General features: G+C 48.8%; 2 protein-coding genes across 23 annotated transcripts in view; one reads left to right on the top strand and one right to left on the bottom strand.

Annotated features, from left to right (window-relative positions):
* The window catches only part of ACACA (acetyl-CoA carboxylase alpha), a 113,131-nt gene extending 106,530 nt beyond the window's left edge, over positions 1-6,601 (top strand). For all 14 annotated transcript variants that reach the window (XM_090122715.1, XM_090122716.1, XM_090122717.1 and 11 more), the window contains 4 exons: positions 1,362-1,516; positions 1,723-1,893; positions 3,685-3,821; positions 4,330-6,601. In XM_090122715.1, the coding sequence (XP_089978841.1) occupies positions 1,362-1,516; positions 1,723-1,893; positions 3,685-3,821; positions 4,330-4,456 (590 nt within the window). In that variant the 3' untranslated portion in view covers positions 4,457-6,601. The remainder of the gene's footprint in view (positions 1-1,361; positions 1,517-1,722; positions 1,894-3,684; positions 3,822-4,329) is intronic.
* The window catches only part of AATF (apoptosis antagonizing transcription factor), a 47,316-nt gene continuing 28,757 nt past the window's right edge, over positions 4,346-22,904 (bottom strand). Inside the window, exons 11-15 of one of the 9 annotated variants that reach the window (XR_016459272.1) lie at positions 20,437-20,508; positions 10,776-10,863; positions 10,413-10,615; positions 9,075-9,285; positions 5,909-6,029 (exon numbers count right to left, since the gene is read on the bottom strand). Coding sequence is in view for 3 of the 9 variants with exons in the window: in XM_090122730.1 (XP_089978856.1) it covers positions 13,291-13,897; positions 20,437-20,508 (679 nt within the window). In the remaining 6 variants the exon portion in view is untranslated. The other 8 variants (XR_016459273.1, XR_016459274.1, XR_004166681.2 and 5 more) reach the window with 8 other exon arrangements.

Raw genomic sequence — 22,904 nt, 5'->3', positions numbered from 1 at the left:
CCTCATTGTTACCTTCTTTCTTTCAGGAGAACAGGGTTCAGAAGTCAAAAATCTTTATAGACGCCGCTTTTAAATTAAGCAGAAAATAGACATTGACATATTTGTTAATCTCACCTAAATCATTACTGGGCCTGGCTGCTCCAGGAGCACTGCGTGCACGGAGGCCGGGATCCAGCAGCAGCGTGGGCTCAAGTGCACACGTTGCCATTTGGAACAGGGCTGGAGGAACGGGAGAGTTGAACGTGGATAAATACGTTCCATTCTTTATTCTGAAGGTTATGAGAGTCGCTGCTCTTAATTAAAAGCTTCTTACTAGCACTGGAAAGGTTAGGTAGCATTTGTATTGGTAGGCACTCAGACATGCGCCTCGGCTGGGGAGCTTTGCTGATGGGACCGGGCAGCACAGTGCTGTGTGTCCCCAGGTGGAAGGGAAGGGCAGGAACACAGCCATGGGGTGTGAGGGCATGGGAGGTGTGGTGTTGAAAAGCTCAGTGGTTAATCTCATCCGTATTCCCTAATGATAAAGATCGAAAGCCAGAGCACTCAGTGGTGTTGGCACAGCACGCAGCGCAGTCGGGATGCTCGGCTGATGGGGTGCTGAGGATGGAGCTTCTGGCCCAGCTCTCCCACGGACTGCTCTCACTTCTTTGTTTTGTGGCTCTGCTGCCCTCTGTGCAGGATCGCCCTCGCAGCCCCATGCAGTTGGGTGGTGAGACCAACGTGTAATTTGGCTCTGACTGCAATCTTTGCTTCAATTGAGCCGAGATTGGCTCTAAGTACATTGCCTCTGCACACAGACCTCATGCATGAGTGTCAGAGGCAGAGTTCCTGGCTCAGTCTGGTTCCTGTCCTTCACAGGGTGAAATTAAGGTGTTTTTAATCACTGTTAATTATGAACGTCAGAGGACCGTGTCTTCTTGTTGCTCCATGGCTGGGAGCTGTGTGTTGGCTGCTGGTAGCTGGGCGGCGTGGTGAGGTGTCACTGCCTGCAGGACAGCATGCAGTGGTGCTCACTGGTCTCACACTGCCCGTGTTTTGGGCTGAAATGAATGCTGTGCTGGAACATCATTCTTTTTAGGAGCAAGTCCAGTAAATCTGTCACTCAATTGATGGCTCAACTCATTTGGCATTTAAATGAAATAGAGTTTCCATGGTGAAACTCTGCTTTGGAGCTTTTGCCTGAACACTGTTGGCAGGAAATCCAGGTTGGAGCACTTTGGTTTGATTCAGGAGTGCTTGGCATTGCCTGGAGCTGATGGGCTGGCATTTCTCCTGGCCAAAGGCATCCCGTGTGCAGGAATGGGACAAACCTCTGCCTCGACTTGGCAGAGGTGGCTGACCTGTGCTGTGCCTGGTTGCAGGTACCCCTGAGCTGAGCGCTGCCGACCGAAAAGACCTGGAGAGCAAGCTGAAGGAGCGGGAGGAATTCCTGATTCCCATTTACCACCAGGTGGCCATGCAGTTTGCTGATCTGCACGACACACCCGGCCGCATGCAGGAGAAGGGAGCCATCACGGTGAGTGCCCAGGGTTGGGCTCAGGGCAGTAACTGCTACCAGGCTGGGGTGGCTGAGCAGAGACATCTTCTGTGTTTCTTGTGTGAGTGGCACAACTGAGTGTATGAGTGAAAGCCATTTACTTCCATGGGGAGCAAGGCTTAGGCATGTCTTCATGGAATGCTGCCCCTCACTCATTTCTCCTTCTCCCTCTCTGTCCTGGGCAGGACATTCTAGACTGGAAAACTTCTCGTACCTTCTTCTACTGGAGGCTGAGACGTCTTCTTCTGGAAGATGTGGTCAAAAATAAGATCCATGATGCCAACCCTGAGCTGACCGATGGGCAGATCCAGGCCATGCTGCGACGCTGGTTTGTGGAAGTGGAAGGGACAGTAAAGGTAAGTGGAAACACACCTGTACCAGTGTGGTCTTCCATGGGTGTAAGTTCAGTGACGTTCTCCCAGGTGGAACTTCATCTTTGGTTCTCAGTTGTAATGTCCAAAAATATTTTGGGTTATGAAAGAGAACTTCTGGGAACATTCCAGATCATGAGTTACTTCATGGGAATGCTATATTTCAGGCCAGGAAAACACATACACTCAGTTTCAATAGGTTTCTCCCTGAACATGTAGCTACACAGCACTAGCATTATGAAAATGTGAGCATCTGAAAAAGGTGGGCAGCTCTGTTGGCAGAGTGAGGAAGGGTGGCCATGGGAGGAAGGCAGCATGTAGGTGCAGCTGTCTGGCACAGCTGGAAATGGACATCCCACCCTTTGCCATCATCCCATGGCCTCCTGCTGCTCAGGGCATTGCTCAGAGCCAGCAGAGCAGTGTGCCAGCAGGCAGGGCACAACCTGCTGCTAGGTTTGGCTGCTAGAAATTCGGGGGGGGGGGTGAAGGGAATCACCTCAGCAGCATCCTCATCTGATGGTTGTGCTGAGGATTTCTTTAATTGTGCTCGAACTCTGAACTGGCAATCTCTAAAGAGCAATCTCCAGCACAGCTCTTAGGTTGTTTTTGTCACAATCCCCCGATCTGAGTTCTTTATTTTATTTTATTTTTAAAGTCACAAACGCTCAGGGGTTCCAGAAAGCAGGGGGGGATGAACGTGCTCTCTGGAGGGCAGCAGGCTTTCCAAGGTAGTGTCTGAGCGTCTTTAAAAGCGGGCATCTCGTTAGCTAATACATTACACCAATCAAGGAGAGTTATCTTAAGCCACAATTAATCTGCTCCCTGGCATATGTTGATAGGAAAGCATCATGCTGTTTCTTAATTAAAAGCAAACGGATTAAAAATGATTAATAAGAGTATTAAATATTCTCCTAAAGTAACAGCTTTGGGATTCTTGGGTAAATCTAGCTTTATGCAGGTCTGCAACCGTACGGCGGCTGCTTGGGCTTTTCTTTCCTTCCTGAAATCTTCCAAAGTGCCCTACTTGGTATGCAGGGAGTGTTCCTGCCATGTCTGGGGGCAGCAGCAAGGAGGAAAAACTAACGAGTTTAAAATAATATTAAGAAAAAAAAACAATGAAATAAGCAGAATCTTTGGGTTGAAGTGACATCACGAGGTTAAGAGAGCTGCACATGTAATTTTTAAGGATAAAACCAAAACCAACGTGGTGGTTTGTGCAGTGCTGGGTCCTCCTGTGCCCCGAGCCACCCCCTGACTGCAGAGCTCATTGTCATTCTGACTTTGACTTTGTTAGTGATAACAGAGAAGGATAGTGCACCTTTAAATGACGAGCTTTGTGTTTAATTACCCAAATAAAATGACATAAATATGAATGAGTGCTAATGGTGGTACTTGCTTTTCCGGAAACCATTAACAAAACGATTCTTAAATGATTTGTAAAGAAAATGAGAGGAGAAGAGAGGAGCGAGAAGGCTATTAGGCACCTAACACACTCCTGAATTATTATGTAGTCAACTACCTCGCAAATATCAGGTGAAATGATCTTGCAGAAGAAAATGGGGTTTTGTTGGCAGGACCCCCTCCTGGAGGGCTGTGCAGCTGTGCTGGGCCTGGGATGCCATGCAGAAGCTGCCCTGCCCAGAGGTCAGCATCTGAGCCCTGAACTTCTCAAGTTGAATTAAATTTCCAGAGCGGTGCGTGGGGAGTGGGTGCAAGCAGTGATGGCGACCAGGGCTGAGCAAAGGGACAGTGGGTGACAGTGTGCTCTGTCGGCAGGCATACCTGTGGGACAGCAATAAGGACCTGGTGGAGTGGCTGGAGAAGCAGCTGATGGAGGAGGAAGGGGTTCGCTCGGTTGTGGATGAGAACATCAAGTACATCTCCAGGGACTACATCCTGAAGCAGATCCGCAGGTGAGCACCTGTATGGGTTCCACCCATTGATTTTTTCCAGCTGTAGTCTTTGCAGGCAAGCTTCTGTGCTCAGTGCCATAAAATGTTGAATCCCTTTTGGTTCTAGCATAGAACTATAGCAAACACACCCCTCCAACACCCTGCTACCATCACATTTGCACAGACACTCATCCTTGCAGCTCCATGAGCAGAGCACTGCCTCAGATTTGAAGAGATCTAACTTAACTTAGCTAACTTCTGTGTGTTAGGGAGGGCACTGACACACACAGCAATGTCACCCACTTCAGCATGGCATCTCCAGGCATTTCTGTCCATTCCTGTGCCTGTGCTGCAGTGATGGGGGCTCTGTGGTGCCCAGCAGGGAGCTGTGCCCATGCCCAGGCTGCAGTCAGTTACCAGGAGCGCCCGCTGCCTCCTGCTCTCTGAGGAGCCCATCTGTCAGCACTCCCTGACAGAGCTGTCAGATGAGGGCCGGAGCTGCCAGCACTGAACTCTCTCCTCTTTGCAGCCTGGTCCAGGCCAATCCAGAGGTTGCCATGGATTCGATCGTGCACATGACCCAGCATATATCACCCACCCAGCGAGCGGAGATCGTGCGGATCCTCTCCACAATGGACTCGCCTTCTTCAACGTAAGAGCATCGATTTCCTGTACTCCCCCCTGCTCGGTACAGTGGAGGGGAAAAAAAAAAAAAAAGAAAAAAAAAGGCTCAGAATTGCCCTTTGTCTGCTCAACTGCAACCACTGTACCGAGACGGGGAGGCTCAGGGAAATGCTGGAAGAGTGACATTTTTATTTTTTCAAATCAGACTGACCAGAGGAAGTGTGTCCTTTGGCCAGAGACACGAGGAAGATGTATAAACACAAGCGCCTGCGGGATTGAGTTACAGCTGTCTAACTGTACTGTATTTATTTAACAAAGTGGGACTGGACCAACGCAGCAGTTTGCTGCTCAGCTGCCACCAAAAGCACCACGGCCGGGCAATGACGGGTACAGCAGTACCGTGAGCTCTGGGCATAGCAAAGTGGTGGGGCTCCCACCCTCTGCCCCTGTCTGCTTCTCACACACATCCTGCAGTGCTGGCAGGTGCCAGTTTCACCTGCAGGAGCGTTTGCTGAGGGCTGAGGATGGGCTCTGCCTCTGGGAGTGGTGGGAGCTCCTTGGTCCCTGCGGTCGGTGAAGACTTTTCTGTGTGTTGTACTGCTGAGCACTGGCACTGCTGTCAGCACTCGTGTCTCTGTCAGCCCCTGCGGGCTTTATTTCAAACATCTGTGTTACAACAGAACATGGAGTGGGGCAGGTAGTGCTGTGTCCACTGCCAGGAGGGCTCCGGAATGGGGGCATGGCAGAGGGGGGCTGGAGCCCTGTGTACTCTGCCTGTGTGCACAGCTCCATCAGAAAGGCAAATCATGGTGTGAAAAGCCCTTCAAGGAGGAGGTAAAGGAGGAGTAAAAATGTGGCTGTTCGGCCATTTCTGCTTCTCCTCCCCTACTTATTTTGAGGGGTAACAGTCATGGGGCAGACCCACTGTTGCATGTACTTAAGAAGTGCTAATTAATGCTTTCCATGTGGATAGGTGACTTGAAGCAGAAAGCAGCTACAACCTGCCAAGGCAAGAGAGGGAAAGGATGAGTCAAATACACAGATGTGGTTAGAACTGCAAGGGGCAAATTTAGTTCAGCACACCTGAGCTGCTCTTCTGCACCAGCCTCTACCCCAGAGCTGCTGGAGAGCACAAGAACTGCCTTGTTCACACAAGAAGACAAATTAAAAAGAAAAAAAGGGGGGGAGGGGTAATTTGGTAATCACATTGTTTAACACCCAGGGGCAGCTCCACCTGTTGCAGTGACCTCTCCAGTCACCCTGGGCAGGGGCTGCAAGCTGTCTGCAGGGAGCTGAGCCAGTCCAGGGCCTCAGCTGAGCACTGCAGGAGCAGAGGAGCAGGAACTGTGCAAAAGGTAAAACTGGGGCTTACACCAATGATTGTCTTAAAAGTATTCCAGATTTTACACTTCCTCTTTTAGCATAGGGTGAACCAGAAGGGATGTTTTTATGAGAGAATTAATTACAAAGCCAGTGCCTCATACCTGTGCTCTTTCCCTCTGAACTGCTGCTCACCCCTTCTGTGCACAGCAGCCGGAGTGCTGTAAGATTGAGGTGCAGTGCTGGGGTTACTCTCCGCTGTCTGAGAGGACCAGGAGCTGCCACCTAAAAGACAAACCTCATCCTAATAGTTCAGCACCCTAACTTTAACTTAAAAGACTCTTCTTTGCCCTTCACTCCTTCCAAACAATCCCCAGAGATGCTTTTACTTATGCCAATCCAGGCTGCAGCCGGACACAAGGACAGACAGAGAATGTCTCAGCCAGGCAGGACTGCTCAGGGCACCTCACCAGGAATTCCTACACAGTGGTGTCACACATGGGTCTGTTACCACCCTTTCTGCAGGTGTTAATGGGAGAGGTCCTGGTGCCCACCACACTACGCCTTGTGCCTGGGGGGAGCTGCAGCTGCCAAACTCCTCTGCCTGCTGGGTGAGAGCAGCCCCCTCCAGCTCAGTGTTAGGGGCTCAGGTACCACTTAATTTGGGGGTAAAGCAGCTGTTGGTGAATGCTGGAGCCCAGCACAGTGCTGGCAGTGCCCTGCCCTGTCCATGTGTGTGTGTGGGTCGGGGTGGGGGGTCTGGCACTGCGGGAGCCCCCCCTCAGTACGCGCAGTTCTTGCTGGTGCTGAAGTATTTCACTTACCTCAGTTTCTTTTAATAAAAAGAACGAATTACATCTCTTTCTGTTGCCAGGAGTGTAAGTCTGTCACCCCCCGTTCTGAGCACCACAGCTGCACCCACTGAGCCTCACTCAAGGTGCCCCCATCCCCAGATTTCTTCTTTAACACTGAGTGACTGCAGCACACAGGGGGAGCAGCTCTGCAGGTGCTGGCACAGCCCCCTATTAACCCTGCTGCCCCCCAGGGAGGTGGCACAGCAGCCCTGTGTTCATATTGTGTAGCCCTACTTGCTACCTGCAAGTAGCTCTGCTGTACGCCTTCCCTGCTCACCTCCTACCACCACTGCTTCCAGGTTCCCCCTGTTAAAGGTTAACATGAAGGTGTGATGTGTTAAACTGCACAACGTGAGCCAGGAAAACCCCCGCCATTATTTTGTGCATTTCTCAAACCAGAATCGTGATGGGTAAAAGCACAAATCACCTTAACAAACATAATACAACTGGGGGGGGGGACAGAGGGGGCTATTGAACTCCAGAAATGCATTTAAAACTCTTTAGCCTAAAATATCTACATATTAAAATGCCAAGAAAAGAAGTACCAAAGCTGTAAGCTCTCAAAAGCCCGAGATCAAAGTGCCATCATCTTTTAATGTAAACCTTTTGTTGCATCAACAGTCTTAAGAGGGATGAGAGACATCAAAATAAAAACTGAGACAAACTGTGGCTTTGTAGCTGTTTTTTGTTTTAGTCTCTTCTCTCAATTTGGGCCATGAAATAGGTCAGCTCCATTACTGATCAGCCTTCCCACAAATATTTAAAACAAATTGAATTGCACACCCAATACCCATCACAATTACGCCAGGCACAATAACTAAATTAGCAATTCAACAAAATAATTGGAAATGCGATTCTCTCTATTCCACAGCCTCCCTCAGGGGTTTGGCCGATCTATGGGGGGAAAACTCTGCTTTACTAATTCTGCAGCTAATTAGAGACACACTTGTAAATGAAGTTGTTTGTCTGAAAGTTGAAATTCTTTGCTATTGTGGGGCTGGGGAGGGGGAGAGGATTAAGAGAAGCCCTCTGCGCCACCCCACCACTCACAGCCCGTTCCCAGCACACAGCACACCTGGCTGCTGTGCGATGCTGCACAGAGGTACTGGGCTGGGTGTGCAGGCACTCATTAGCAGCTGTATCATGAATGAATAAAGAATGGATATTCCACTGGGAAAATAAAATAAATCTCACTGGCCGTTAATTGGCATCATTAGGAAAACTTAGTGGCAATCATACCAGATACCTGCGCCCTCCCTGACCCGTGCACACAGCTGCTGCCCACACCTGGCTGCACGGTGACCACTGCCACCAGGGCATGGGGACTCGGGTAGCACCAGCTGCCTGTGCCAGGAAGGAGTGCTGACCTCCCCATGAAGGGCAGCAGGCTGGAGCTGCAGGGCCGTGCAGGTGGTGGGGGCAGCGGGCAGAGAAGCCTGCTTAAACACTGATAAGTGAATTCAAAAGCATGCTTAGCAGGGCTTTGGTTCTTATCTCTTCAAACAATACGAACGAGAAGTTATCACATTTAAAGTGTTCCACATTACCCTTTTAACGCTACATCCAGCTCTCAAAATGTAAAAAAAATAATACCCAGAATCTTGGTGCTGCCACGTTAAAGGACACAGGAGTCAGAGCAGCAGCCCTGCAGAGCAGCCTGCCCTCCTGCCAGCACAGCAAACCCCAACAGGGCAGGGGCACGGTGCTCCCTGCCAGCCATCCGTAATGCCTGCCCTGACAGCGCCAGCAGCGTGAAACCATTCCACCGACACAAAGTTTGGAAGCAGCTAATTTACTCCCCTTGATGCCTTTCAGAATTGCGGTTATTAAACCATGAGATTTTAATGATGTTAGACGACCACACAGCTCTGCTGCCGCTCAGGAAAAAAGTGCAGGTACCACGAAAGGCAGGGGAACCACGTGGGGGTGCCATTGGTGGGGCTGCAGCGGTGCTGCTTTGCCATTGCTGGGAACCAACACACTGCAGCTTACGGGGACGCTTCCAGATTTGCACCCAGAGGATGTGGGGAGGCCCACAGCTGTGGCCCTCGGACCCTGCAGCAGTGTGATGCTGGGCATGGCTCTTGGCTTAATGGTCTCACCCAGGGAAGGAGCAGCTCAGGGAAGGAGCAGCACGTCAGCAGCGCCCCAGAATGGAAAGGGCTGTGGAAGGCAGCCTATGGGGACAAAGGGGCAGAGCCTGACCAGAGAGCTGTGAGACAGAGAAGGCCCTGCTCTGCCCACTGACAAGCAGCTGAGATGCAGCCCCACAGAGTGCAGCCAGCATGAGACACAGGCCCACAGTTCCCTGAAGCACAGCTCCCAGGCACACTACCTAAAGGAGCAGCAGCACACCTGAGCTGGGCTTAACCAGACAATTACAGTTTTCCTTTCCCACCTTAAAAAAACACCACCACAAACGTCACAGAACCTTGAGTAAATTAAGTCCTCCACTCCCAGAGGAGGTTCTCTGTACCTGGTAGGACTGCTCGCAAGCTGCCGGCGGTGGGACGAGGCAGAGCAGCACCCACATCCTCCTGTCCACCTTCCAGCCCAGGTGCCTCACACACCCCCGGCTCTCTGCAGCTCAGCACGTTCTCCTGTGCTGTGGCAGACTGCTCGATACACGGCGTGACGTGCCAGGAAGCTATTTACTGGAAGCAGGTAACTAGAAAGGAGACTTAAAGCTGTAATGAAGAGGCGCAAAAAGGATTAATTAATACCAGATCTGCAGACAGCTCTGGGGACACGACGGAGCTACAGAGTCTCACTGCTGCTGCCCTGTGCTGAGCCATCAGGCTGTGCAGCAGCTCTCACCCAGGCCCTGTGAACAGCAGTGCTGCTCCAGCACCCATCCCATTGCTGAGACAAAAACCCATCGTTCCCTGGAGGGCTGAGCACCACGTCCTGCCTGCAGGGCTGCGCAGCCCCCCAGGAACCCACAGTGCTGGCAGTGCTTTTGTGGAACCACATCAACTCTGCTGCGTGAGGAAGGGAAATCCAGAGATTAAATGGACAAAACAATCATCTGATTTAATTGCAGCAGTACCTGCATGCTTGTAACTAGTTGTAATCTGGTTATGCCTCACACCTACAGTCAGCCCACATATTTAGATGTAGTGAAGCTACAAACTTACTCCAAATCTGAAGAGTGCAGGGAATGACCTCCTGCTGTACAGCCCAGGTCCTGTGACTGCTCTGCACAGCTGTGTCCCACACCACCATCATGACAGGCACCAGCCAAGGCTCTGCTGCAAAGCTGCAGCTGCTCTGTGCACACTCTGCTGGTGCTCAGGCAGCTCTGTGCAAAGTGACACCACAGCCTCTGGTTAAGAACTGTCTGTTGATGGGCCCAAGAGAGGCCAGAGCTGCTGGTGCCATTTCTACACCGATCAAACCTGGACAATCCGTTTACAAAGTGTTTTAATTAAATCCCACAAAACAAAGACCGCGCAGTTCCTGTGGTCACAAGCAATGGCCATTCTCATTACACACATATATGCCGTATTATTTACGCGAGATAACCTCGGTTTCAGATTGATCGCAGCAGGCTAATAGATTCCCTTTATGGGGGTTTCATTTCCAAACTGTGGCCTTTGGCTACAGAAACCCCACAAACCCCGTGTGATGCCTTCTGGCAGCTCTGCATTAGCGCTGCCATCTTTCAGAAGCATGGTGACAGCGAAGACAAGAGGGCTCACAGTCACAATCAGCGGAAATAATTAAGTGTACACAATCAATGCTGGACTGAAAAATTCACCAATGTGTTCTAATTGCAGAAGTAGCCCCAGATGTGTGCCCACACCGTGCCTACCACGAGCTGGGTGATGTCCATGGCTGCACAGAGGCTGATCTGAAACTGGAATGTGACCTGGGAGCTGGGGCTGCTGGAAGGCACTGCACCTTTTCTCCATTTTAAGGCCACGTTAATTATGTAAATGACATTTAAATCCTCTTGACTCAGTGGAAATCAAGTCGCCCCATCCAGACCCGCAGCCAACGAACAGAATGGCACGCCTCAAAAAAATAAGAAGAGAATAAAATAAAAATCCCACCAATCTCCAAAATAAAAATCTGGAGGGTTTAATAGGAGTGCAGTGACAGCACATCCCTCTCTGGCACGATGGTTGGCCTGTGCTGAGCAGGCCAGGAAGCTAAAACGAGTATGGGGCAGAACCTGCAGTGCGGGCGGTCCCGGATCCTAACCACGTTCAGGGTCTTCAGGCCGCATCATTCTTCCAAAGAGCGAACGATAAAGCTCCGTCCTGGGGAGAGGAGGCAGGAGGGAGATGTTATTCCCTGGAATGAAAGCCTGTCTATAATTAAAAATGCATTCATCGATCTTCATTAATAAACACAAGCAAAGGGCAGGACTCGCACGAGACCAGTTGTAGGTTTTCTGTAAGTTTGCCCTTTACAGATGGGGCCTTCAAGTAAGGAAACACGATGGAGTATTTTAATGGGATGTTTGAGACCGCAGAGCCATAAGGAGGATTCAATCAGACAGCTACAGTTTAGTTGCCATACATTTTCTTGGACTTGATGGTACTTGAAAAGCAATGAACACGGCCCAGCAACAAGATTCCAATTAATATCGCGTGTGCAGCAGTTGAGATCACAGGAGCAAGTTTCCCTTTAGAAGAAATAAGCTGGTTGTATTCAGCTGTGGGATGAGCAAGGAGAGCTCCTCGCTGCTCCAGAACAAACCAGTGGCTTCAAAGGACGAAGCTCAGTGATGGCACAAAGGCAGACCACAAGGACAGGGCCCTTCCTAACTCCCTGGGTCACGTCTCTTAATTTCAGTGCAGAAAGTGATTCATCAGATGGCTGCTCTACCTTCTGCAAATGAACGCATGGGGAAACAGCTCTTGTGCAGAGCTCAGCCTGGGCCTGAAGGAGTTTCTGCCTTAAAGCAAGAGTGCACCTCTAGAAAGCAGAATGGGTGCTTGGAAAGCTGTGATGAGCTACAGAGAGCAAGACAGCAGGGGTCAGTGCTGCAAGCAGCACCCAGACAGCCCCTGAGGTCCAGCAGTGACTATTACTCTTCTGGAGAAGATCGGCTATCAAACAACACAGCTCACACACACTGACTCCCTCCCTCCAGGCTTTGCTCAGAGACAGCACAGCCTCCACACATTCCCTACTCTTTAGACACAGCTGGTGCCCAGGAGGCAGCATCCAGCCCTGCTGCTCGCAGCACCACTCAGGCACACACTGCACTGCTCCTCTCCTCCCAGCACAGTGCTAAACCCGAAGTGGAACAGTCCAGGAAACCACACAGCACAGGCAGACACCCCAGCAGGGATGCAAAACCAGAGGACCCCTCCAATCTGAAACAGAAAGAATGTTTTACCCCGCTAAAAAAACCCATAATAACACAACCTTCTTCCTTTCCCCCCTCCTCCCACCATCCAGGCTGCCCTTCTTTCACAGCATCTCCCCTCAGCAGGATTTAACCATGCAGAGAGCAAAACTCATCAATCCTCCAGGTTTAACCTTGTCTCTGTTTCAATTCACCAGGGTAAGTGTGGATTTTAATACTTTCAGCCCCCTTAAGGCTAAGCGTAATGAACCCGGATTTTGGCTAAAAAACATCAAATTTCTCTCCTCCACCCAAATCTATTAACCATCAGACTTGAGCCACTGAGTTGAGACAACCCAGCCCAGCACAAGGCTGCTGCCTTCGGACAAGGGAAGGTGACTTTAGCACAAAGGGGCAGCGATGCTAACGATGTGCTGAGGAATAACCTATGCTGAGTAATTAACAGCACTTACAGCTCAGGTGGAGTGCGGAGGAAGCAGGTCGATACAGGGGTCTTCCTTGAATTAAAATTTAACTTACCCTTTATTGCAACCTACAAAAGCAAGTAATGAGCACTAACATTTTTATTTCTTTTAAACTGTCATTTAGGCTGTAGAGGGGATAATTACCTATTTCCACTGTAGTAAGGTTTTATCACCCTTAGTGAGGCATTTTCTAATTTAATATTTTTACTGTATTATCATAAAACCCGTTTCTGGAAACAAATGATCACGAGCCACACAGCCACGTGCCATAAAACATGTGTGTGAGCACGGCACCTTCATTATTTGGGCATTTCTCCCCAGCTCCACTGCTCGGCCCCTCTTCCATCAGACACAAAGGGAAAACAAAGGCATCCCCACGCGCAGCACCGAACGGCCAACCTCAGACTACTTTGTATAATTACATTCATGCCATTTCCTTTTCCTAAAAAAGTACACTTCTGCACGCTGGTACAACAAAATTAAGGGGGAAAATTCCATTTCTGGTGTGGTTTTTTTTTCTTTCTTTTCCGAGTGCTATTAATACAGCACTGCCACATGAGTCACTGCTGTGCTGCTTCTATAAAAATACCCTCCAACACATGGCTGTGTCTTTTCCCATGTACCTTTTCCTTCTTCTCCTCTTCCAGGATGAAAAAAAAAAAAAAAAGATAATTTAGAAGATGCCCCAAGCAGTACTGAAATAACTACAACTACCCCATTGCTGACATCCTCCACTGGGAATGATGCATTTTTAATTCACAAAAACCAGTGGAAGATACAGCGTGAACACCCCTGAAGAAATGGAGGATGAAAAGCACACACCTGATGAACGCAGAAGGCTGCCTGTCATTTGCTTGGGAAGTTTTCCATCTGTATCCTAAGAAATCTTTTGTCCACCAGGAAATTCAGATTACTGGGTACCGAGCACGCACAGCAGGAACCCAGGAAGGTAAAATAAGCTGGAGTGCTTTCCTTCTCCATTGCTGGCCCAAAGTGTTACTCAGAATCAGCACACAGCATATGGGATTTGGCTCTGCTTTCACACAGCTAACGTGCATTTCCCACTCTGACACTTCTGCAGCAACAATTCTAGGATGATGGGGAGCAAAACGAGCGGCAGCCATCATCAGAGCAGAACTCAAATACCGGGGGTCTTTGAAAGCCAGGGGTCCCAAAAACACGGTGCAAAGCACAGCTGTGTGCTTGCAGTGCTGTGGGGCTGCAGGGCAGTGGGATGGTTGGCCTGGGAGATGACAGCAAGCCCACGAGATGATGGCGCAGCCAGGTTGATGGCAGCTCCACAAGATGACAGCAGGCCCACGTTGATGGCAGCTCCACAACACGACAACTGCTCTGTGTTGATGGCAGCTCCGTGTCATTGGCAGCTCCATGATGTGCCAAATGTCCCACGCTGATGGCAGCCCCAGGACACAATGACCATCCCATGACAATGGCAGCCCCACACTGATGGCAGCCCTATGACACGATGACCATCCCACACCAATGGCAGACCTGCAAGGCAATGGCAGCCCCACAAGGTGATGGCAGCCCCACGAGATGGCACTCTCTCTCTCTCTCTCTCTCTCTCTCTCTCACTTCCCAGCACCCAACACCAGAGCACACAACTCCAGCTATAAATTACACAGCAGACGGCTCTCATCGCCGTGCCCAGCGCTTGAAGGAGATTCAGAAAGGTCTGCTGCTATTCCCTCTCGTTCAGGCAGGTCAGGATTGGGTCCTTCAAGTCCGTGCAAATGCTTTTAGCCCCATGGCTTTAAATTATGAGCGGTGACATGTGACCTCTGGTTTGTCTCATGAGACCAGGCACGAGATTTATAATATTTCAGGAAACCGGTTCCTGCCCTAAACAAAGGGACTCTGCACACTCTGCGAGGCCGGGCAGTGGGAAATGACAGCTGGACAGCCAGGCTCTTCTCATGGAACCTCCCAGGCTTCACGTTGGTCCCCCATCACCAGTGCTGACCACCCTCCCTTGAAGCCAGCACACGGCCACTTGACTCCTCACCAGCCTCACATGTGACAGAATCAGCAACTGCAGCAGAGGAAGCTTTCTCATCCTGATTTCAGCCCCAGCAGCACTCACAGTTTCATGTGAGCTTTTACAACATGACATATAAAAGATGCAGAAGTGGCAGGAGAAGCAGCAAAAGACGGAAAGGTTCAGAAAGCTCCAGCACGCTCTGCTGCCACGTCTCCTAGCAGCTTTAATTTCCCCATGAAATTCATAAAATGTTGCCTTCTCAGTCCCTGTTTAAGATGGGCATTTGAGCAGAGCAGGCACCGTAACGCTGAGCGTACCCCACACGGAGGGACCATTCTTTGTGTACCTTAACATCCCATATTCCTAGGATGATTTCCCTCTTTCACAGCTTGACTGTTTTATAACAGATTTGATGCAGGAGAAGACAAATTGTCTCACAAAGGAAGGACGACAAATCATCCTGCAGCTCTTAACAGGTTATTTTTTTTCCCTTTAAACAGGAAATTTCCATAACAGAGGCGTCTGTCTTCTTACCAGGGATGTCAAACATCAGACACTGGGATATGATGATTTCAGCCCGTTGGCACAAGCTGGGGTCACGGATACCACCTCCCTGCTGCCAGCCTCAAAACATACAACGACTCCTTCCTCAAACAGCAGTCCTTCCAAGCACTGCAGCCTAAGGCCATCTGGGGCACATAACAGCATCGACACGAGTCGACTTCTAAGGCTGAGCCAAAGGTTATGGGGTAAAAACCCACCAAACCAATGATACCCAAAACGTCACGCTGTAGAGAGCGCCCTCGATGCCAGCGCTCCTCCCTTTGTGTCACAGAACAAAGCAGGTGCAAAGCTGGACTGATGTTCTGCCAGGCTGTGCCTATACAAACTTGGAAGGATTCTTCTCATTGGCAGCTGCCAGTGTTTGTGCCACATAGCATAGGAGCTGCAGTTGTTCCAGGAAGAAGTGCTTTGCTTGCTGGCAGGGACTTCTGTTGTGATGAACGGTGCTGGATTGACAATCTCAGCACCCAAATTCCCCCATTAATCTCGTCTCATGGTGTTTTAATACCCACAGCACAAAGTGAGCTACGTTACAGGCTGATATCTCACCAACTTTTTTTTATTATACTTTTCTTACGTTCAAATCTTATGTCACATAAGTAAATTAATCTTTTAATACCAGGATTTCCTACAACGCACCCCCTTCTGCTTGCTGTAAGACACACTGCGACAGAGCAACAGCACTAAGTCCAAAAGTGAGAAAGCTGCCTGGGAATGCACACAACATCCTGGCTGAATCCAAGGGAAAAGCTCTAATCCACAGCTCACTGGCAGTGGGATAAGCTGTGCCTTCACTCTGCTCCTCAGCAGGCACAGACTGCTTGCACTAAAGCAGCCAAAAGCAGAGCAGGCTGGCTGCCCTCGTACCAAGCAGGGGCACACAGCCAGAACCTGAAGCCCCCACGGCCCACAGCTCCTACAAGCAAGGACACGATGACCACAGAACTTCTGCCAGGCATACAGGTGTCCTGGTGTACAACCAGTTCTGCACAAAAGCAGCAACCCGTGGGCTAACTTAGGTGAGAAAGGACCCATCCCAAAGCTGCCCTTCACCCCGCACCTTCAGCCAGCACTGAGAATGCATCTCTTTTGTCCTGCCTGCCTCTACTGCAGGAAGGCCTCCCCTCGCCTCCTGTTCCTGCACTGGTGCCATCTTTAATGATGATGTATGGGTGTCCTTTTCCTCAGCGGTGCTGTGGGGAGGGGGGTCAAACATGTGACACCACCAGCATGTGTATCAACAGCAAATTATAAACCGTGTCAATCCAAGTTAATGCAAAGCTGTAATCCTCTTTAACAAGAGATCAAATCAGTGCCATGAGTTATGTTCATTCTGTAATCTGATAAGAAATAGAGTGAGCCTCTAATAAAAGAGTAATGAGAGCCCTTAATGATGCTGTTAAAAGGTAGCGCCAGTTAAAATATTGCTGTTGTTCCAGCTGATTAGATCACTGTTGCATATTTGCACAATCTTGTTTTACCTGTCAGAATAACCTGAGTCGTCTCGGGAGATAAAGGCGTGCGGACCAAACATCTGTGTCCTTAAAGAACGTCTCTTCCACAAGTTCTCCATCCTCCAGAGGAGAAATGATGAGGATGTTCCTCAAACAGAGCAGTAATTTGATGCTGGACCTCCTTCCAAAATGTCCACGTTCAGTCTCTGTTGCATACACACACGTGCAGCGCAGGGATCTGAAGGTCTATATATCAAAGCTGACAAGAGATGTAACACCACCAGAATCCACTCACATCCTCCCAGGAGCACAGACCTTACCTGACCTCACCACAGCTAGACTGGTTGGAGGATCCACTCCTGCAGATATGAAAATGCACTCGCTTGGCTCTGGACCTGCACACCTTCACTAAAAACCTCGAGGCTCAGTCTGTCATTTCCTGTGCCTCTTTTCCCAGGGTATAAAATAGAGAAGATGAGCAGCTCGCCAGCTCTGTTGTACCTGCTGGTGTCAAAGGATGAACCCCAGCTTGAGAAGACAGGAAAAGCACATTTCAAGGGAAGCCCAGGAGGTGATCCCCATATGATGCCATTCTCAAGCTCAGGAGAATCACAAGCTGACAGAGATCAACCCCAACCTATTCCTGGATAGTTCCTGCCTGAGCCCACTACTCTCCTCCAATCCACCACTGCAAGGCACTCACATTCAAGCTTTTGCCTTCAGCTTCCTTGTCACAGGACAGGCCCATTTACATAGCAATGACCTTGGCCCGATTAGGAGAACCTTGGCCCAAGAGTACTATAAATGTATTTAAGTCTATAAACATATACCCCAAGATAACCATAAAAATCACTTTCCAGTGTATGTTTTAAAATACTACCAGAGAGGGGTTAAAACAGAGGAGAGCTCGAGGCCACCAGTGTCCCACACATTACAACATAATATATGTGAGCACAAGGTTAAACAGCCATGCCCATGCGTAGGGTGCATGAAAAACTGGCAAGTGGAAGATTAATTGCCCGCACGAATGCTATTATTCCAACCAGCAGCAAGAATAAGAAAGAACGTGGCAGTGATGTTGACAAAGGCAGCATTATACTTGTATGTTTCTTTTTTCAAATTCAGGCTATAAAACAATTCTGGAGTGACCATCCATCCCCTTCCCCATGCAGTGCCCAGCTTGTTTCTCCTCACATAATTTGCTCTTTGTTTCCTCAGCTAGTGTTAAACTTGATATGCCAGACCCCCAAGAGCCCTGGCTGCCCACAGCCACACCAACAGCACACAGCAGCCTTCAGGTGAGCCCCAGCATCACCTGGCATAATTTTAAGTTGTGCCAAGAAGCTTCTTTGCACAGCCAGAGTAGTGTAAGATGGCTGAAATGTACAGGAGAACCAGGCCTCAGATTTATCCCTAGGTTGAGATAACCATGTAAATATACACCAAGTGACGGGGCCATACAGTGCTGCAGAGTCACAGACAACTCCCTTCTGCTTTTGCTCCACTGGTGAAGGGGCTGCACCCGGGGTGTGAGGGCTTGGCACAGCCCCAGGAGAACCAGGGTCTGAACACCACTCTGCCCATCCACACCTGCACATCCGTATTTATTTACTGGCACTTTCCAGGTATCCACCTGACACCGTGGCCACTGGTAGAACTTAAGGAGGAATGTTCAGCCAGCTCTATTGCTACTCTTCTTTATGCACAGCTCACTGATGCTTTTACACTTCTCACAGAGCACTCTGTTGTTCTGATGCGTGTTTACTTTGGGGTCATGTCTTTTAAGTGCCAGAGCAAGAAAAAAACAGCTCAGAGCACAATCACATCACTGGCAGGCAGACACTGCATTTTCCATACAGTAATTCACATGTGGAAACAATAAAATTACCTTCTCCTGCCACAGAAGAAAGGTGTTATCATTACTGCTTCCCTCTCATGTGTACAGGCTTGGCTCCTTATTAATTCACCTGCAGTTCAAAGCACACATGGAATTCTTCTTGTCCAATGTGGCCGTGTGCTGTTAGAGAGGTGTGGTGCTCTGTCTCATCTGGAACAAAAGCTTTGCTGTGCTTACTAAAGAGGAAGTGACACTAATACTCTTACTAAACCATTGTTCTTTACACTGCAGACCTCCAGGCATCCCCAGTTCACAGCCACAGAAGCACACTGAGCCAACCATCCAAGGCGACCCACGAGGCTATGAGCACAACTGAGAGCAGACCTGAGAGCAGAACCGCCCAGCCTGATGCCTGTGCTGCCCTGTGCTACCCAGGGTTTGCTTGAAAGCCCAATCCTGGCAGAATGAGACACAGCTGCACACACAACACAGCCCTCAGGCCCACTTGCTGGTGTGCAAACACGTCAATTGACAGCTCTGTTCTAGACGGCTAAAGCAGCTCCACGAGACAAGTGACTAAAATGCCATTAACAGGAAGTGTGGCAGCCTCCAAAGCGACTAATGAACTTAATGTAAGGAATAAGTTCCCGCAGTCAGACAACACGCAGCAGCAGCTGCTGCCACATTGCTGCCACCAAAGTACCTGTAAAACATGCAGGCCATGTAATAACCCCTCCAAAGTGCAGAAAACCCCCAGGAGATGTTGTCAAACACTCTGTCCCTACCACAACGATAACCGTGTTGACACAGCACCACACAGCCAGCACCCCAGCAGCTCTAATAGCTGAGGGTCAGCAGGACTCCCAGGAGGGCTGCAGGTGCCTGCTGAGGGGTAAGGGGGGCAGGGTTCTGAAGATGGCAGCCAGATGATGCGTAGTGAGGCCCAAGAAGCCCAGTGAGCCAAATGACAGTCCAGCTGTTTGGTGCACTTCCATTTGCATGCACTTGGGGAATTCTGGCTTGCAGCATGCGCTTTCTGCACAACTTTTGGAACACAAGTGAGTGCAGTGGACTGCGAAGGAGGAAGCAATGTCACCTCTGGGGACAGCAAACACACTGTGATAATCCTTGGATTATTAGGATCAGTATCATTTTTTTTTTCCCACCTCCCCCTGTCACACACATCACACAAGCTGAGCTTTCCCTCACTGCGGAGACAGGGCAGCACTCTGCATGCCTGCCCGACCTGCAGGAACTGTATGCAATTAAAGACAAACATCCTAAACTCTTTAGGACAAAACAGCACAGGTCTAACTATGCACAGAAAATGCCTCAGTGCCAGCATTCCGAACAGTTCTCATCCAGAAGTCTGTGAAACATCCCACAAGGCAACAGTCTAAGAGCAGCAGGTATTCGGTTTCCATTTCCCAAAGTGACAAATGGCATTTTACTCTCACAAAGCACAGACGTGTTCCACAACCCAGGGGAAAGGCATTGCTCGAGCCTCCTACATCCATTCATTGTAAAGATTACACCAGGTCCCTCCCACAAGAAGCCCACCTCAAGACTTAGTTAAAAAAATCATAATTACACATAAGAACTATGCATATATACATAGAACAACTGTCTAGCAGCTATGTACAAAACTCAACTTGTACCCTCTTAAGTAATCAGCAAATTAAAACAGTACACTCTTCTAATAAAGCACTTCACTCTTTGAATAGCCATAAACACAAGCAACATTTAGGACTTGCCTGAATCCTGACAGAACTATCCCAGCTGTTACCTGAACTAAGAAATGCACACTGAACAGAATTTAAAATAGTTGCCACTTCTGTCAAAAGACAAATTCTTTGTAATTCTCAATTATATCAGTAGACGTTAGATGACTTAGTTGACAATTTCTAGAATAATTCCACAAAACTAAAGGATTTCAAAATCCACGTAATTTTAAAGCAGGAGTAAAAATGTAGGTAGTGAGATTTATGAAAATTTCTTGTTTGGTGTCACAGTAATTACAGCGTGAAAGCTCAGGCAGACTGCCTGGACAGATGTGACCAAGACACCCAGGCTATGATGCCAGTGACAAATGGTTAACTGATAAGAAGAAATGGAGAGGGCGACAGACTGAAGAACAGGTCAATATCATGCTGTCATGAAGCCATTTGAGAAACATAATTAATCTATTACTCACCTGGCATCATCATTCATCGTACAGTGGTCAATAGGTGCCATGAAGCTCACCAGCTTGCTATGGACATGATACCTAAATAGGGCAGGAATAAGCAGGCAGCACATTAGTAACTACTAATGAAAAGGAAAAGTTGCTGTTTGAATAGAAACATATCAGCCCCTGCAAAGAAGGTGCTGGTTCTCCTGGTGGCTCATACCTAATGAGTTACTACTTACAGTTGGCAATTCTCCCTCCCTCCCCTCTTCCTCCTTTCTTATAACATGGACAGAAGAATAATCAGATGATACAATGAACCGAATGGATGACTAACAAGCAAATCCTTTTTTTGACACAGCTAGAATGAGGACATACAGCATCCATTAATTGTGTGTGAGTACCTAATCAGACTCCCAGACAGACAGCCCTGAAAAGGCAAGCAGAGAAACAAGAACTCCTGTTTTCAGCCTGCCCTTCAGCTGGTGTCTTAATCGCCTTCTGGAGTTTGTGCCCAGAGACCTCTGCAGGCAGCAGAAGCACCAGAGCATCAGATATTCTCAAGCATCCATCTGCTATCACGTCTTCCATGCTACCTGGCAGCCAGGGACCCAAAGGATATCAAAATCCCTCTCCCCTAGCAAGACCCATAGCTGGAAACTTTTACCTCGAGTAACTCTGAAACACAGGATGTAAAAGGAGGCAAAGAAGAAGGCAGGAAAAAGACCTACCCAAAGAACAGAAGGGGGATGCCCAAGGTGATGCAGCGCTACATCTGTCTCAGCTTCTGACCCACCAAAATACTTCTGCTAGCTGCAGTGCACCTACAGATACAGCAATCCCCTCCTGCTTTCTGTCCTGGGCTGGGACCTGGCAGTAGCTGTTCATGACTTGCACTCAAGGACCTGACATACACAATTTAACAGAACGAGAACGTGCCTTCAGACCCTCGTGTCTAAGTGCAGGAGATTCCAAACCAGCAGCCTCTGATGTACATTACCACACCGCCTTCCCAGCTCAGAAATGTTTTATCCAAGTTGCTGCTATTTTTAGAGCTTGACAAATAGCAGCCAAAAGGATTCACAAGCATTTGCCCAGAATCACCTTTTCTCTCTGTCACCTCTGCACTCCCTTTTGTTTGCTTATGCAGGAACATTCCCTTGAGGGGATTTTTTAACTTACAAGAATATTTCAGAATGGCTCTTCAGGCACAGCACATGCTCACCCTTACACAAGGGCCTCTCTGGGAATGGAAGGAGCTGTGCTGATCTGACACGGTGTGATCAAACTGGGGAACAGACACATCACCACGTGGTAGTGCAGCAACAGGCAGCGGGTCAACAGGCTGAACTGTGAAACAGCTCACTCACATCAACAACTGATTGATTCCCACAGTTCAAAGCTTACAGTCTGCACAGTGCTGTTGGGACTGAGCAATTCTGATAAATTCTCTGACACAAATTTGTTTGCTCAGAACTAATTATTGCTGTGATTCATAACCAGGACTTTGAAAAGCCTGGTCTAGCAGATACAAGCTATCTAACTCCATCCACACGACCACATCCCACGTTGCAGCAGCAAAGGACCAGACATCACTGACAAGAACATAGGTGTGCACACACTGCTCCTCCACAGCTACCAAAGGAATGTCTGAGCAGGACAGCACAGGGCTGGGCACCAGCTTTCCTAAGCTCACCCTTTTTGGAATGGCTTGCTTCTTCTCTTGGTGCCTCAACATCCCCCCATATGAAGGGGACAGGTCCTCATGTCAAGCATGAGGTCAAATGCTTTTGAAAGCACTTGGAGATGCTCAGACCACACAGTGAATTAGCACATCTCACCTGGACATGACCTAACACTGAACACTTGGAAGAAAAGGAAGAATTACAGAGATGGATGAAACGTAGTGCGTGATACTTTGCTTCCCAGGATCTCCAAGTCCTCTATGAAAAGAAATCTAAGAACCACTAGCTCAATCTAAGGGAGAAGGGGGGGGAAGAGAGAACATCTGCTGAGCAGTGTGGTTAGAAGCAATGTGGTTAGGGTGACACAGTCTTATAGTGGAAGAACCATCCATTTAAAAACACCCACTGGGGCTCTACTGGACTATTCTGAACAAGATGCTGGAGCTTACCTCCATATTAATACTGACATTCTTCCTGAGGGCTCAGTGCAACTTTTATTTAGAGAACAAAATAAAGAGGCACCTAAGATCTGAGGCAATGGACTTAGCAAGACAGCCCATCTCTCAGGAATGCTGAAGCACACAGATTGCTCACAACAAGAATCCCCCATTATTCCTGGAGGTTTACGAGTCTGACTCAGTTGTGTGATGCTGTCAGTAGTTTTGACTGAATCATGAATATATCCAATTATGCGTGATGCTGACAGAAAAGAATATTGATAGTCAATAATTATAGGCTTTTCAGGCCAACAAAGTAGCTCTTCCCTCTTTTAATAAATTATCTTATGACATCTATCTTAAAAATTGCTAT

This window comes from Phasianus colchicus, chromosome 21 (genome assembly GCF_987193195.1).
Source record: "Phasianus colchicus chromosome 21, bPhaCol1.hap1.1, whole genome shotgun sequence".
Lineage (NCBI taxonomy): Eukaryota > Metazoa > Chordata > Aves > Galliformes > Phasianidae > Phasianus > Phasianus colchicus.
This window is presented reverse-complemented; position numbering and strand designations above follow the sequence as displayed.